The sequence below is a fragment of the Haliotis cracherodii genome, unplaced genomic scaffold (assembly GCF_022045235.1).
Source record: "Haliotis cracherodii isolate W230 unplaced genomic scaffold, xgHalCrac1.p SCAF_19, whole genome shotgun sequence".
NCBI classification, from domain to species: Eukaryota; Metazoa; Mollusca; class Gastropoda; order Lepetellida; family Haliotidae; genus Haliotis; species Haliotis cracherodii.
In genome coordinates this window covers 1,640,250-1,657,683 of record NW_027266274.1, presented here as the reverse complement: position 1 = coordinate 1,657,683, position 17,434 = coordinate 1,640,250, and the positions used below count along the sequence as shown (strand labels likewise).

The 17,434-nt window shown below is 37.2% G+C and overlaps 1 protein-coding gene across 2 annotated transcripts in view; it reads left to right on the top strand.

Moving 5' to 3' along the window:
- LOC139466658 (protein kinase C and casein kinase substrate in neurons protein 1-like) overlaps positions 1-17,128 on the top strand; it is a 73,475-nt gene extending 56,347 nt beyond the window's left edge. The window contains exons 9-11 of one of the 2 annotated variants that reach the window (XM_071248246.1): positions 122-400; positions 10,483-10,655; positions 12,234-17,128. In XM_071248246.1, the coding sequence (XP_071104347.1) occupies positions 122-400; positions 10,483-10,655; positions 12,234-12,340 (559 nt within the window). In that variant the 3' untranslated portion in view covers positions 12,341-17,128. The remainder of the gene's footprint in view (positions 1-121; positions 401-10,482; positions 10,656-12,233) is intronic. The other variant, XM_071248247.1, reaches the window with a different exon arrangement.
- Positions 17,129-17,434: the final 306 nt, after the last annotated feature.

Sequence of the window (17,434 nt, the reverse complement as noted above, 5' to 3'; positions counted from 1 at the left end):
ATATCAGTTGTGTAATTCCTAATTCCTTCCTACATTTCTATCTGCTCTGATCTCATGGTATTTTGTTAATGTAAAGAGGTAGTAAATCATCACAGTTATCGTAGAAGGTGTGTGTATTCAGGCAGCCTAGCTATGATGAGAGTCTCAATCCATTTGGTGATGATGATGATGATGATGATGATGATGAAAAAGATGAAGGTGGTGGTGAAGATGTGCCAATAACAGAAGAAAAGACGAGTCTAGAATGTCAGCAACCGCCTTCCCCTCCACGCCCACCATGTAGGCAGAAGACCAGCTTTGCAATATCTCCTGCTCAAGACATGCACACTACTTGTGTTGAAGGCCTTTCATCTGACCATCAACCAAGCTGTGAGCAAGCAACATCTACCAACAACCACAAGTATACCATTTTTTCTTTGTGACCTGCACCAGCTCGTTGCATTTGATTTGACTGTCGGGTTTGCTGCATTCAGTCTCCTAGAACCAGGCAGATTAACCCTTGGATGGCAGTTTTGGAGCATGTTAGCTTAGTTGTATCAGATGACCTGAGACACCTGATTACTCTTGACTAATAAGTAATCACATCTGTCCACATTCAGTGGGGACAGAATTTTCTATCTCCCTAATTTATTAACAAATTCATGGCTGCATTGTCTAAACACAAGTAAGACTTTTCAGGCCACCTGGACCTATTGTCCAAGTGAGTTTATGTCATGGTGCTTTGTCAGTCTTCCATCTTATGTAAATCCTTCGGGTCAGTGAGTTGAACTAGATGATCCGCAGTATTCCAAACGAATTTCTCTCTGGTAGATATATTGAAGCATGAACATTGTTAGCTCACCTTGGCATTGACAGTGTGAGCATACATTATGGCTACTATTCATGCTTCTGTCATTCCAAATGTCGCAAATCTTAGTTGATTTAAACAATATTTATTTACATAAAAAAGGAATGGGTTTGGTGAACAGGTTAAACCTATTTAAACACCTCTTCCTACAAAGGAATTTAACAATTAATAAGAGTAAACTGTACATAAAGTAATAAATTCAGATGAATTGTACCTACTGTTGCAAATATTATGATGCGTATATACAAGTCAGTGAAGTCACACTCAAATACACACATACATATATCGGTACATAAACAAAAAGCATACCAGCATATCACACGTTAACACCTAATTGCATGGATTGATGCTCATGTTATCAATCACTGGATTGTCTGGTCCAGACTCGATCGTTTACAGACCGCCATCATATAGCTGGAATATTGCTGAGTGCTGGGTAAAACAAACAAACACATACAAAGAACTGTTTGATTGATGTAATCGTAAAGAAGACATATTTATATTTTAAATCTTTTAGATTTTGTAATGAACAAATGGACAGATCGTAAATAGCAAAGTTAGTATCAGTATAATACTGAATCCAAGTCATATCATTTTATATAGTAGTACAAATTGTTCCAAAGAGGGGCGGTGGGGTAGCCTAGTGGTTAAAGCGTTCGCTCGTCATGCCGAAGACCTGGGTTTGATTCCCGACATGGGTACAATGTGTGAAGCTCATTTCTGGTGTCCCCCGCCGCGATATTGCTGGAATATTGCTAAAAGCGGCGTAAAACCATACTCACTCACTGTTCCAAAGATAGCAGTAGTTGCGACATGAAAAGAAGTAATGTGTAGGATCCTCATAATGATATCCACAGGAGCAGGCAGTAGACTCATGAATATGTCTATGATATTTGTGTGCATTTAAATCACTGCATCCTGACCTGAGGTGGCAACAGATAATTTGACAGAAACAGGTACCATAGTCTAAGTTAAAGCCACATATTTTAGGATTTTCTGTTCATTTAGTGAAGTCATTTACAGTATATTTTGACTGAACATTATCCGGTAATTCATTCCACATTCGCACTGTGTCAGGTAAAAATGACTTGTGGTAGTTAGCTGTTCTAGCATTTACAGTCTGTAGCTGTGAAGAAGTTCTTAAATTGTAATGTGGGCCTGCTGAGACATTAGGAGGAACAAGATTACACAGATATTCAGGGGCCAACTTGTTAACCATTTTGTAAAATGTTTTTTATTTATGAGATTGCTGTCTTTTGGATAAGGGTGTAAGGTTAGTTTCAGAGTATAGAGACACGTGGCTGGTACCACGAGTAGTTCCACATATTGTTCTCAGTGCGTCTAGATTTAGCCTTTCCAATACAAACGCTTGTTCTTGAGAACAGTTATCCCATATCTGGTCACAATAGTCGAATATTGGTAAAATAAATGATAAATATATATTCTGTAACTTTTTTCTGGACAGGCGGTATTTGAAAGTTCTGAAGCAGTTAATCATTGGGCTTACTTTATCTACTATATTATCTATATAGCCATTCTAAAATTGACTCAGAGATGATCTGTTTCAGACCATATGCCGATTGTAGATATTCACTTCTTTTTTTTAATTACTCCCGAGAAAACCAATGTTAAAATCTCCTGTTATAATTGTATCAATATTAAGGCCTATGGCATTACCTATCGATTTGTCAATGAGATCCCAGTATGAGTTACTTTTGTCTCCTCTATAAAATATTCCTATTAATACACTACAATTTTTGGATATGACCTGGATCCATATAAGTCTCAAGTCCAGTTATAGTTAATTGGTCCATGTGTTTAACGTGTAAACTATTCCTGACATATATTGCGACCCCACCAACTCTAGTGTTGTGATCAAGCCTAAACGGTAAAAAATAGCCAAGAATAGAGACTTGACTATCCAGGATGTAACCACGTTTCTGTAATACAGATATTATCATAGTATTGAAACTCAATAGCTATGAGGTCTATCTTATCCTTAAGACTATGTACATTTAGTTGAACTATGTTCAGATCTGATAATCTATAAGGGCCTGGATTTGGGTGGATATCTCCACAGCAGAGTAACATAATCATTTGTAGGATAGCATGGTAGAGAAGATGTGATCTATATATATAGAATACCGGCATTACAAAAATGTAAACAATTATGGAATGTATGTGTGTTCTGTGAGTACATCATTGTTGCAAATATGCCCACCAACTGCCTGTTATATACTATCAACCCCCATCGTCGAAGTTCATTTCAAGCCAAGTATTATATACTGACAGACAATCGGTGGTTGGAAGTGAGTGAAAGTGTGCAGACGTCTTCAAAAATACATTTGGAAATAACAGTGATGATATACAAGGTAATATTTGCACAATAGGGACTGTAAAACACAAGGATTTGCTGGGGGAAATGTAAGTGATGAATATTAGTTAATTGAACAGTAAGAAAAAAGGGGACAGGGGAAATAATATAAGATATGTTTTCATAAAGGATTTTGTGAACAGAAGTAATAGATATTACATATAAAACAAAAATAGATAAATAAATAAAATAATAATATAAAGATTATGTCCATAGTCATCAATAAACTAAGCTCACACCTGGGGCAAGTCTAGGTATTGGCACACCTGGGTTAATTGCATGGACAGGGCACTTGCAAATGGACTGACTACTGTGTGTCGCACACCTGGCTAATTTGCATGGACTCGGCACATGCACATGAAATGAACAGCCACACCGGCGTCATCAAAATTAGCCTTCTAACAGGTTGGGATATCCTTCGACTATCAAGGAATATGCACCAAATTAAAGATGGAATTAAAATTAACATGATGGAGCAAATGTTCATGAGGACCATATCCAGGTAGGTTAAGAGTTAATCTGTTAATAAGACCAGATTTATGCCATACACTGCATTTGAAGATACACATGGCCCTTGTAGTATAATATGGGTTGATAGTACACATTGTATACATAGTTAATCATGCACAGCTATACCCAGTAAGAATGGCTAATGAAGGGCATTAACATCACATACCGAATCTTAGTTATTAGTTAGCTATGTCATATGTATTACACAAGGTTGTTTAGATGAAAGCAGCGATGTGGGGCTCCATGGAACATCCGTGTTTTGCTGCATTATGAAAGTTGTCATACATGGATATCCAGTCACAAGGTCTCACCTTTAGTTAATCAGGAAATAACAGCAATGAACGAATGTTATCCATCGTTCAACTCATTTAGACTGTGTGAAGGTACAAATATTTTCTTAAGTCAACAGTTGCCAGTGCACTAAGAACCAGAAGAAAAAAAATACCTTAGCTCAGATTATTTAAACAAATAAGCACTTCTAGCTTTTGTTTAGTTTATTAAAGTCCCATAGTTTAGTTCAGTTTGTAACAAACTTTTATATGAACACATGACTCTCTTTTTTATGGATAACAACTTTGTTCTTTGTAACGACGTTTCAGATATATAATGATAGGTTTTCACACAGGAGGATTAATGTTCAAAGATGCCAAAAAAATTAAAAGAAGCCAATGAGATTACGACGAGAGAATTAAGCCAATTATGCACAATGAAGGTGAAGTGATTGGGCTGGGTATAACAACATGGAGCTCACGATGGTAACACTAACAATAAGGCAATCAAGATGTCCATATCTAGTTGATGATGTGATGAAAGCATCTCGGAGTGCATACTGGATAGGTAGATGCCTTTGTCTCTGTTAATGGCTAGCTTTTTTCTTTGGATTTCCTTAGGTTCTTGAAGTTTCCTCTTCTTGGTATGGAGAATCGTGGTTTGTTGCCTGGATATATGGTGGTCAGGATCTTTGAGATGTTCCAAGAGGGCTGATCTTTAAGTCTTTTGTTTGTTGTTTTGTCTGCAACAACAACTGTGTCATGCTAGTGTGTGTCACTTGCAGTTTTTGCTGTACCTTCCTGCTCACAAAACTTTCATGATTTACAGCATTTGTCTCCACATTTGCATGATATCTCATAGACACATCCCCTAGGGTTTGGGGGGACTTGGTGTGACCTTCACCATTGGTTAGATGTTTCTAAATGTCTTGAGCTGAATATCACATCTATGGTGGCTGTTATTGTTTGAAATCTGATCTTGTGACTGGTAGGGCCTTAATATGGGGATGTGAATGAGGATGGGCGATGGTGTTGGTTTGGACTTGAAAACAGGATCTTTTTGATGGGTTACCTGGGTTTTTCAAAGATTTTCTCTACCAGATGTTTGGGGTGTCCATTGAGTGTGATAAAGGTGTGTTGAAGGATTGCAGATGGCTTGTCAGGTGAGGATGGCAGTTATGGCTTTTTAGGTATGTGTAGGACATGTCATGAATATACTGGTCGAGTTGCACATTGAGCAAGGGTGCTTTTGGTGTCCATGGTGATCGTGATTCTTGGGTGTTGAATGTTGAGGTTATCCAGTAGGGCTTCATGGCCCTGGTCTGTGTCTTGGATGGTGAACCTGTCATCTACTGTTGGTACAAGCATAAGAGTTAGAACGGTTGAGAGGGTAATGTTAAGAAAGATTCTTCAAAGTTTGTCATGAAAATTTCTGTAATAAGTGGGACAAGGGGGAGCCCATTGAGAGACTTTGATTCTGCTGATAGTCTTGCCATTGAAGTGTAAGGTGGTGATCAGGAGGCAGTTAACTGTAAGATGCTGTCGCTATGTGTCCAACTGGTCGATGTGGGTCTGTAAGTCGCTATGTTGGACTCCGAGGGCTTCTTTTTATGGTATGTTAATGAAAGGTCCACAGCATTGTATCTGACCATGCAGCTTGTGAGCTCAGTTTCTTTTGTTGGCAATGGTGCTTGAATTGGTAATGTTGGACTTTCCCCTATGGTGGAAAGTAGTTTGGCAAGGTGTTGGGCTTTGTTGCAGAAGACTGAGCCTCTGGAGCCAACTAGTATTCTGACTTTGACCAGAACTTTGACAGTGGCTCCTGTGTGAGGGGGCTGCAAGTTGATGGGCTTCAGTTTGTTGAATACAGTGTCATTTATCTCTCTATTACTGTGGAGTTCTTGGAGGGTTTTCTTGCACACTCTTTCTAATTTGGCTGTTGAGTCGTTTTTTTGGGGGGGTTGTGTAAGTGGTGGTGTCTTCAAAGGACTTGTTAACCAGCTGCATAAATTTTTCTGTATCCATGACAGCAGCCTTATCAGCCTCTGTGGTGGTGATGGTCTCATCATGCTTTTGAGACCAGAGACATAGCAGAACTAAAGGACAAGGAGAACATTTGTTTATTTATCTATATATTTTATTTATGCTTCTTGCTTTAAGTATATCACTTCCTGTTTTGGAAAGCATCAATAAAAAAACCCATACATGAAGCACAGTCAGCCAGATTTAAATTCAATGAGTAAGTAATGAAGTCAATGGGTGATTCTGGTTATAGCTTTGATTGTCACTCTCTTTAGCAACAGAAAGCATATGATTACAGTAAAGGACTTTCAAATAATATACTACCAGGGTTGTTATGTGTTTTGTCACATGATCCTCTGTCGATGTAAAGGCAGTTAATGGGGATATGTCATTTATTTTATTGACACTTAATTTTGTCTGTCCCTGATCCTCTGTTGACTTTAGAGGCAGTGAATAGTGCTTTTTGACACATATTATTGATTCTTCTTTCAACACAAAAAAAGTAGTGTGAATAAAGGATTGAAAATATCACCACTATGTACATTGCATTCACTGAAAACCTTTCTATTTCTTATTGTATTTTTGAAAGTCCATTACTGTGAACATAATTTTCCTTGTGCAGATGTGAGAAAGATATTAATCAGTATCAGATCATAGTTGGACAATTTGGACAAAATCGGATCACTGGTTTCTAAGTTAATGGTGGCATAAAACAGCCTGTGTAAGACCTAGACACCATTTTTGACTCTAGAACACATACCAGAAACATAGCACAGAGGTTGAGTTGTCTTAACCTTTAAAAGTAATCTGTCAGAATAAACAGTCACCTCTCTGCTGTATTGTAGTTCTCTTATTTTTGCCAATACAGTCACATCAATTGGTATTTTGGCTTCAACCAAATTTGGAGTACCGGGGAATGTGACTTGTGCGTCATTTTTTCTGAAAGGTTTGTCTGTCATCCATACAGATATTTGTAAGCTGTAACTTGTTTTGCCATTTTCTTTTAAACTATTTGATGTACAAATTATCATGTACAAAGAATTATCTGATTTATAGTATCTATCAATTCCTCTGAGGTCAAGTTTGGTTTCCATAGCAACCTAATGAAAGAAATCAGAACTTGAATCCAAGATAAGTCTCAAATTGACATTTTCTAATATAATTAAAGGTAATATTGATGTAAGATGTATAGAGATCATTTGTAGGTGTGCCCTAAAAGGGCACAAAATGAATTTGGAAAAGCTTAAATCCAATATCTCATAAGTTAAACATAAAATAAATACTGGCGTCACATTGTGTAATACTGAATCAAACCATAACAATAGGGCTCTTAACCATTTTGGCTTGGAGCCCTAAATATAGCTTCAAGCAGTAACATATGCCTCCCAAGCAACACTTCTTAATATTCGATTATCCATTTTGACACATGGAGGTCCATGGGGATGGTTTGGCTGTACAGAAAAAAAGCATGGAATCAAAATTCATAAGAGGTTTTACTTACTTCGCGTTCAGACATTTTTATCTCTGATCTTCCTTAATAACTTCAGGTCTTCTTGGAAACAAGAAAAAATAACATTTTCCAAAATTCCTAAGCAATGCTAAACAACACTTGGAAATAATAAAAACATCATACATTCTTTAAAAACCTAAAAGGCACCAGTTAAGGACTGCGTAAAGTTTGGTCCAGATATGTTAACCTTTTGAGTGACCACTTTGTAAGGTCAACTTGACCAGCCAGAGACCATATATCGAGGGACTGGCTGCACCAATGAGTGTAATTGATGCATTGAGTGCAACAGCGATTGGTCTCCAACTAGCCTAGAGGTGTGTCCCTCGGGATATATGGTCATGGTAAGGAGAGGTCAAATTATGAAATGTTCAAGGTAATTTAGAATTAACATATGCTGTTTACCACATTCACCACTGGACAACCTACTGATAACTGAACAATATCTTTGAAATGTGAAACTATTAAGTGAAATTTACTTGCATGTTCCTGGGAGTGTAAACATTAATTTTTAAAAGAAGTTTTAATGGTGAGCTTGAGATCCTTATGGCTTTTTTTGTTTGGCTTTTCCCCCAAGGCTGGTTTGTAATGGCATGGCAGGTTTTAAAATTGCCACAAAGCATGCAGTTGAAATGACATGACAAACAACTAACTAGCATCATTTGCTATACCTTTGTGTGGCAGGCTATGTGAAAAGCATGTTTTTCACTTTTCTTTCTTTTGTGCCAGATTAACTGAACCAAACTAATCCTGATATGATGGCATGCACAACATTTGGCCATTGTGAGACTTGTCACAGTGGTGGTTGGGTATGGACATAAGCATTTTATCACGTTACTCATTTTGGGCCTATGAAAAAAGAAAATTGGTTCTGATTAACCAGTGACCTGGAGATTATTAGCAAGCTACGTCTCTAATGTTATTACTTCAATGATGTTTGGGTTTCAACTGTAACAGTGTTCAAAATTTACATAAGTCCACTAGTCCAAGAGTAGTAAAACACAGGAAGGACAATGGACAATTCCTTATGGACTACTGTTTTACCTTTGGTTGATGGCTAATGAGTAGCTGATATTTAAGACAACTGAAAATAAGAATTAGTTTCTAACCTTGTCTTTGTCAAAAGTCAGTTTGTATTATGATATTTCTTACATGCAAGAAGTTCAAACTGCCTGCAGAATGAAAAAAAAAAGTATTTGGCTGATGGGGATTTTCTTCTGTGATATATTGAACATTTAATAGCATGTTTTTTTTTGTCTTCTTGACATTTGGACCAGCTCAAACTAAATTTGGTGGCAAATGGGTCCAATGTATGTATCATAATTGAAAAAGAGATCACAGATACAGGTTAATAAGGATGATTATGAGCCAACTTCAACTTAACTGTTTAGTCACTGGACAGCCAAAGCCGCATGAGCGCTGGACTCCTTACTGGATATTAAGTGAGAAATGTTACATGAACTTTTATAGACAGATTAGGGTATTGTATCTAAAATGTAATGAATTCTTGGGACTAAAAGCATGTATGTAAAAGATCTTTTACGACAGTTAAAGGCAATTTTTTTGTCTTTCTAGTATTGTTTAGTGGGGTTTTTTTTACAATATATGCTAGAGGAAAGATGTTTGTGTGCATCACTGACTAGCGTGGGAAATAATAAGTACCGGTATACACAAACTAAGAATGATTTTGCTACATAACAATATATTGATGTCTATGAAACATGAATTCATCATGACAGTGTCAACACATATCCTCTGTCAATTATCAGTTCACATGTCAGTATGGGGTATGACCGCCATCAGCGATATAAGCTTCACAATGGCGCCTCATTGACAACACAAGATCTTTGAGGAAGATGTGTGGGGTGTCAGTACAGATCTGGACCTGTTGCAGCTGGCCCTTTGTCACCAAATAGTTTGGAAGTCTGTGTAAAACAATATTTCATTTCATCCCACACATGTTCCATGGGTGACACATCTGGAGAAACAGCAGGCCAAGGGAGTGTAGGGATGTTATGTTGTCCATAAAAGCAGTGACCACACATGGCGTGCATTGTGTCCTGCTATAAGGTGATGTGACCTCCATTGGTCGGGTAGCCTAGTGGTTGAAGCATTCGATTCCCAGCTTCGATTCCCGACATGGGTACAATGTGTGAAGCCCATTTCTGGTGATATTGCTAAAAGCGGCATAAAACCACATTAACTCACTCACTCATTGAAGGAACAGGAGGATGGATAACTTTGTCATGGTACTGTACACCTGTCAAATTGCCATCGATGTGCACGAGAAGGATCTTGTGAGGATTCCACATACCAATATGCTCCAACAACTGAAAGCAGAACAATGCACAACACACCCACCAACAAAACGTTTCAGCTGACGTTGATAAACATGCCAATGGCCATCACTGCTGTCAAAATGATACATTGACTCATCTGTGAAGAGGACTAACCTTTAGTCCTATAGTCTGAACCTCAGATGTTGTCTTGACCATGCTGTTCCATGACTTGGCATAAAATTGGACATACAGTGGGACATCATGGCTGTAATCGATCCCTCACAGTTCTTGCACTAATCAGAATCATGTGATTATCATGCATTGTTTTAATGTGATTTATTTTTTCATGGTGCACAGGAATTTTTCCCCCTGGTATTTAAGCACCTTATAGTTTCTTCCATGGGTAAGTCACATTAGCACAAAGAATATTCTATGACAATCATCAATATATTCATTCTTATACATGTTATAAGGAAAATTGCTGTGAAGCTTGCTAAGGCCTCTTTCTTAATTTTGTTACATGTTTTACAAATATGTTTTTCTAGTCTGCTTTAAGTTATGAAAATATTTTATCTTGTGCATTGTTTGGGGGTGTGTTGAAGCTTTGTGCTTTGGTACACAATGTAAGTGCCCGTATTGCCATGCTAAGCTGCTGCATGTATGTGTGTTTGCAGCATGCAGGCCGTCAGTGAGGACTACAATGGTGGGGCTTCCAACCCATTTGGAGAGGCTCAATCTGATGATGATCAGTCAGTTGAAGATGATCCTGCTACGGACCGGGGTGTTGCTGTCAAAGCCATATATGATTATGTCAAGACTGAAGATGATGAATTTAGTTTCAAAACCGGTATGTATTCACTCCCGTGTAGTCCAGTGAAACCATGTCTGTCCAGAAACCCTGCAAATGCTGATGATCTTGTACTGATATATATATATGTATGACCCATAATGTTAGAAATAACTAGTCAAAATATTACATGACTCGCATCAGTGTATTGTTCATCCGGACAGCATTGTTGACATCATTCAAATCTTACTGTGGCGTAAAGTTGGAATGATTCCATACTAGAAACAACGTCATGGCTTTAGATTGTTATAATCAGAGCATTTTTCTAAAGAGGAGCTCAAAAGGATTAGGAAACAACGGGTAAATTATTTTTTTTAATTAAAACTTGCATGTGTGTCAGACTGATTTTACGAAGCTTGTGTAAGAATTCATGTATTAACCCCGCTTTCGCTCTGCAAAGACAAGAATTTTGACACTTGTTTTGTAATGTCAGTATGACACATGCCCGTAAAATAATTTCTATACACTTCATATAATATTATTCCACACCCATAATTCACCAGTGAATTTGTTACTGAGGATGATTTCACAAGGATCTGTAACATCTTGATTACATGGTCTCACTTTTCGGTATTTTGTCCACAACAGATGTTTTTGTCATAGTTTGGAGGTTATATTGTTGTACTGTAAATAGTCACTCCAATTATTGTGTTGGGGTTGAATTAGGTAAAAATGACTACATTAGTATTTGGCTATATCATACTCAAGAAACAAAAACATATATATGGCGACAACATACCATCAGACAATTAATGTTTTTTTCAAGACTGCACAGATGTCATGGACAATGAAAGTTCCTTGTGTTCCTGCAGCTGTCTGTCCTTCTGGACAACTAGATATTCAACATTTCCTCTAAAGGCAGCAGATCATGAAGCTGAACCATTACATGGTTCATCCTAACAATTGTGTAACTTTTGTTACAGGTGATGGCTGATCACATCTTGTGTTACAGGTGATGGCAGATCACATCTTGTGTTACAGGTGATGGCAGATCACATCTTGTGTTACAGGTGATGGCAGATCACATCTTGAGATACAGGTGATGGCAGATCACATCTTGTGTTACAAGTGATGGCTAATCACATCTTGTGTTACAGGTGATGGCAGATTACATCTTGTGTTACAGGTGATGGCAGATCACATCTTGTGTTACAAGTGATGATTGGTTACGTCTTGTGTTACAGGTGATGACAGGTCACGTCTTGTAATACAGGTGATGATTGGTTATGCCTTGTGTTACAGGTGCTTGCTGATCACGTCTTGTGTTACAGGTGATGGCAGATCACATCTTGTGTTACAGGTGATGATTGGTTACAGGTGATGACAGGTCACGTCGTGTGTTACAGGTGCTTGCTGATCACATCTTGTGTTACAGGTGATGGCAGATCACATCTTGTGTTACAGGTGATGGCTGATCACATTTTGTGTTACAGGTGATGCCAGGTCACATCTTGTGTTACAGGTGATGGCTGATCACATTTTGTGTTACAGGTGATGCCAGGTCACATCTTGTGTTACAGGTGATGGCTGATCACATTTTGTGTTACAGGTGATGACAGGTCACGTCTTGTGTTACAGGTGATGTGTTTGTCAAGTTAACAGACGAGGATGAGATGGGATGGTGCAGGGGAAGAAAAGATGGTGACATTGGTCTGTTTCCAGCCAACTATGTTGTGCCATTATGAGTTGGTCAGGCCAGCTGTGAGCCTGTTGGCCATGTATGGGACTGTGATACTTACAGCCTTCAGAAGTGTAGTATGTTACTCCAGACAAACAGCCACCTTATACCTCCAACTCCACATCAGTGGATGTACTGTAGACATACATAGTCACCTGCTTCCACTCCTATCATAGATGCTACCACTTGTAACCTGGGAGGAATTAGAGCACACCTGATGTGGGTTGACTCATAATGTGTTATAAAACTTATCTGGTATTAGTTTCTGTTAGTAATATTTATTATGTTCAATACAACCTTGCTGAACACACATTGATTCATAACTTAATGTTTGGGCAAAATGGTGGTAGTTTTTGTTTTCCAGTAAGAACCATTACCACATACAAATATTTTGTCTCAATGTCAATATTATGCAACCAGTAACATCACTGTTTCTTACTGTAAGTGGGTGACACTAAATTGATAATGCTGTACAATGCTTGATATGGCCCTTAAACAGTAGTCAACCCTACTATTTCTTCACTTGGAACATTTATATCATGATAATTTGAGAAAGCCACTATGTTAAGGTGTACATATATGTGTATATATATATATATATATTGTAGCAGTATTCTTTCTTTATAAAGATAAGTAGAGCAGAAATTTACTTAATCTAAATTTTGTTCATTGCAAGCAGTAAGCCTGGGTGTAAAATATTGCCATGTTATCGATATTGTTCTGTTAGTAGCTAATTCTACCATGATAGCTACAGCTTATGTTATTAATTTTCTACTCAGATATTGTATTGTGGTTTGATATTTACCGTACTTGGAGGTATATATATGCTGTTATGAGCAGGAGCAGTGTTTGCCAGACTTGTCAATTGCTTTTCAAATGAAATGAAAAATGTTTAATACTAAGCATGTATAGTTTTGGATTGGTTGAGGCATTCTAGAAAGAGTTTAAATGTGACTCCAAAATTTGTAGTGATAGTCCACGACATTTAACACTATTTCACAGTTCCCACAGTGACAGTTGAGGAAGCTGCTTCCATTTGTTATTTGTTGGAGTATATCTTGTGAATACACACTGATCGTAGGGACGAAAGTTGCCATCTTCAGCATTATAGTCACAGATGCAGAATTATTAAATCAAAGGAAGATCAGTTTGTAAAACTGAATTTGCAAAACAACACTTACATTTTACCATGTAAACTTGTGTAAACATCAGAGTGGTCTTTGAGCTGAGAGTATTAAGGAAGGTAGGACACATTTGTTGCTGTGATCTTGATTGCTCATTGTAATTGTGCTTTGTAAGTTGCATGCATAATATCTTGGCTAGAGCTTTGTGGAACTAAACTGGCCTTTGCTATGTACCTGCCTACTAAACACTGGCCTCATCATCTCCACCATGTGTAGACGCACACATGCAATGAAACTGGCCTATTGTGACAAAATCAAAATGCATTTGGAATATGATATGGGAAATGTGCAGATAGCCATGCAAAATACTGGGATCATATAATCATAGCTATTTGTTTGTTGTTAAATGCCGCGCTCAGCAATATTCCAGCTATATGACGGCTATTGCTTGGAAGTCTAATTTGGTGATAAAGTATGGTAATATATAATGTATACAAGATGTCCAATGGTCTGTTTAATTATTACTGGATAATGGGCTAGTTATTTTACACACAAGTTAAAACTTTCCACTAATTCTGTGCCATTAAAATATTTTTCTTAAGCAACATTCCTGGTGAAAAAAAATTGGTTCAATTTGAGATGACATCCAGTATTCTGCAATCCTAAGTGTTGTTATGCAAGCAATCAAATATAGGTAAATCAGTAAAAAAGTATTTTTGGATTGTTTTAGATATGATTCAAGCATTTACATTAGTAGTTAGTTGTATTGCCACTAAATCCATATGGCTTTAATGTTGTTTTATGCTGTAACTGGGGATTTATTTGTATTTAGACTTCCTACTCCTGAAATGAGCCAAAATGTTATTTTGTGTGTATATATATATATCTTTCATAATCTTATAGTAAGTGCATAAACAGTAGTTATTGTGACAAAATGGGACTACCTACATCCTTTCTTTTATTATGACATGAGCCACAACTGTGAGCACATCAAAATTGTGCACCTATTAACAGAGTTTTTTTAGTTGTTACCATTGTTAAGTGTTAGTCACCCTGGTCCACCTGATACATTGGAGGTTGAGATGCCATTGCCCCCAGCCACCAGATATACTACTCAAAAGAAGTTAAAGAACACCCGATTTTTTCATATTACTATAGTTAATCTGTCTTGGCATGTGAGAGGAACTATTGTAATATGAAAGAATTGGGTGTTCTTTAACTTCTTTTGAGTAGTATACATTGAAGGTTGAGCCGCCATCAACCATGTCCACCAGATATACTGGAGGTCGAGCCACCATTGCCCTGGTCCAACAGATGTACTGAAGGTTGAGCTGCCATCAACCATGTCCACCAGATGTACTGAAGGTTGAGCTGCCATCGACCATATCCAACAGATGTACTGGAGGTTGAACTGCCATCGACCATATCCAACAGATGTACTGGAGGTTGAGCTGCCATTGCCCAGGTCCACCAGATATACTGGAGGTCAAGCTGCCATAACCCTGGTCCACCAGACACTTGAGGATTAGTATTTGTATACACCCTATAAATATATGCATTCCCAACAGTGGTAATGGCTTTTGTTTTGAAGTAACAAACAAACCTCAGTCTTTGTGAAGGAAGTGTTATAGTAGGTTGTTCTCAGATGACATTGTGAATATCAAGGAGGAAGTGTAATCTGATAGTGATACTACCATGAAATATAAGCCATACACCAATTGTGAGCATGTCACACGGTATGATAAGTACTAGGCCAAAATAGAGTACATTTTCCAGGGTGGATGGTGCAAGATCAGATTTTCTATCGCCAATTAGTTGGCATTAATATCTAATAGAAAAATATTTCATCTACGCAGTTAATTTTGTTTTGTGTTTTTGCACATGTACCAATCCTCATCATTGACATACATGGAATGTCCCTATTTTGTGTGTATGAAGATTCTCTCTCAAGCTCAACGAATCAATATCTCGTTTTGTACTAATAGTGTGACGAATGTCACATGGTGCATCAGACTTGTCACAGTCTATATCCGCTCAGTCTGGAAATTAATTTTTGTTATATTTCTGGAATAGGAAATCTTATCTTTAACTTTTAGAAGGTGTTTTTTCTCCTATTCCTATTAACCAGTTATGGAATTGCCAAAATTCAGAATACCAGTGATGTGTATGTTGTAAAACTTGACACATCTGTTAATGAGTTTGAAGTAGCTTAGGACTGCTTTGTAAATAGGTTGTTAGTTTCACAAGCTTGAACATATAGCTATTTTTTCTCATAAATATTTGTTCTTGGTCTTATTTGGAAAAGATCGTGTTATTGTCATGAAGTCTACGATAATAAGATAATCTAATCTTTTTTTTAACTTAATCTTGGCAGGAAATTTTAAATTCTTGATCCTGTATTGTGACAATCTATGCTTTTTTTATTGCTGTAGGAGCTTATGCTAGTCATTGGTAGCATTGATTGGATACTGGTGTGTTAAGCAATTACTTCATCACTTGTTGACTATTATGGCATCACTTTAATATAAGTAAGTTATATACCCCGGTATTAAATTTCATTTTATCATTTTGGGGATAGGTATAATGTAGGTAGTTTTCATCAAGAGCAATGTGGAGATTATTGACCGAGTCCATTAATCTATTACAAATTGTTGAAGTACAGGCCAGGAGTCATGGTAGTATGCAATAAAGTATGAGTATTCATGGAGAATAGGAGCAACATTGCACTTTTGCTGAATGATTAACTCTTATTTTCATATTTAAAGGAATTTCAGCATATGATTTTCAAAATATTGTCTGACAAGCAAAATATAATGTGGATAGTCTTGTACCTTTTTATGTTGGCTACTTGTTTTATCGTTCAGTGTGTTAATGGAAAGATGGACAATACATCCAAAATGAATTGATGTAACTGTGTTTTAACTGTTACACATCATATTTCAACATTCCCTCCTTGAGTGCAATTGAAGTGGCAAGACAGGGATCTGTAAATAATTAATATCAGAGATTTATGAGTTTTGGAATCTGTATGCAAGTAGTCACATGAGTTGATGATAGAACTGATTGTACAAAGTCTTAACACAAGTGGCAATTCATTTATCCTATCAGTGGAGACGACCAAGGCTTATAAGTTGTTCCACAACACCACTCGAACACTAAAGGATTTTCAACTCAAGTTGCATTGGTTGGATTCTGGTCTTAGCACAGGTAGTGTAGTAAGCTGACCTACTTAATCATGGTATCCCATATTACTCACTACATAACAATGATGTAGATAACTAGTGTATCCTTGGAGATGTGTATCATTTTATAGCCTGGACAGAAAGCAGGCAAATCATTGCTGTCCTTGTGACTGGATCCAGAAATTGTCATGCACATGTAGTGTCCTGTTGAGCTTGACTACGCATGTGCTTCACCTATGACAAGATGAGTCTTAACAAATGTAATATATAAATATATATATATATATTATCATGGTTATTATGAATAAAGATGTTCAACAGGATGTTATGAATTATATTGTGATGAAGAAAGTTAAGAAGAGTATGTTATTTTATGGTTACTCTGAAAGTCTCAATGCATGGCAGATTATTTTACATGGAAAGGAAACACTCTGAATAATCTTCTGAGGTCTACAGGTCCAAGAAGTTGGCTGCAAAACACTTTAAGGTGAAAAATGTTTCCACACCATAAACAAATGCAGGAGTTAAGTACTGATAATAATGGCTAAAAGAAGCTTCTGCTCGTGATCTAAGAGATGAGGTCACACTGTTTTGGCAAGTCAAAACTTAATTCTACATAAAAATTTCAAGAGCATATGAATGACAATGAGACACTGTAAGACAGCTAGTTTAATCAAAGATTCATCTGACCCTAAAGTGATCAAACAACTGGATTGACTGTGATGCAAGATATCCACATGAAACTGAAGGGCCACAGACAAACAACTGGATTGACTGATGCCAGATATCCACATG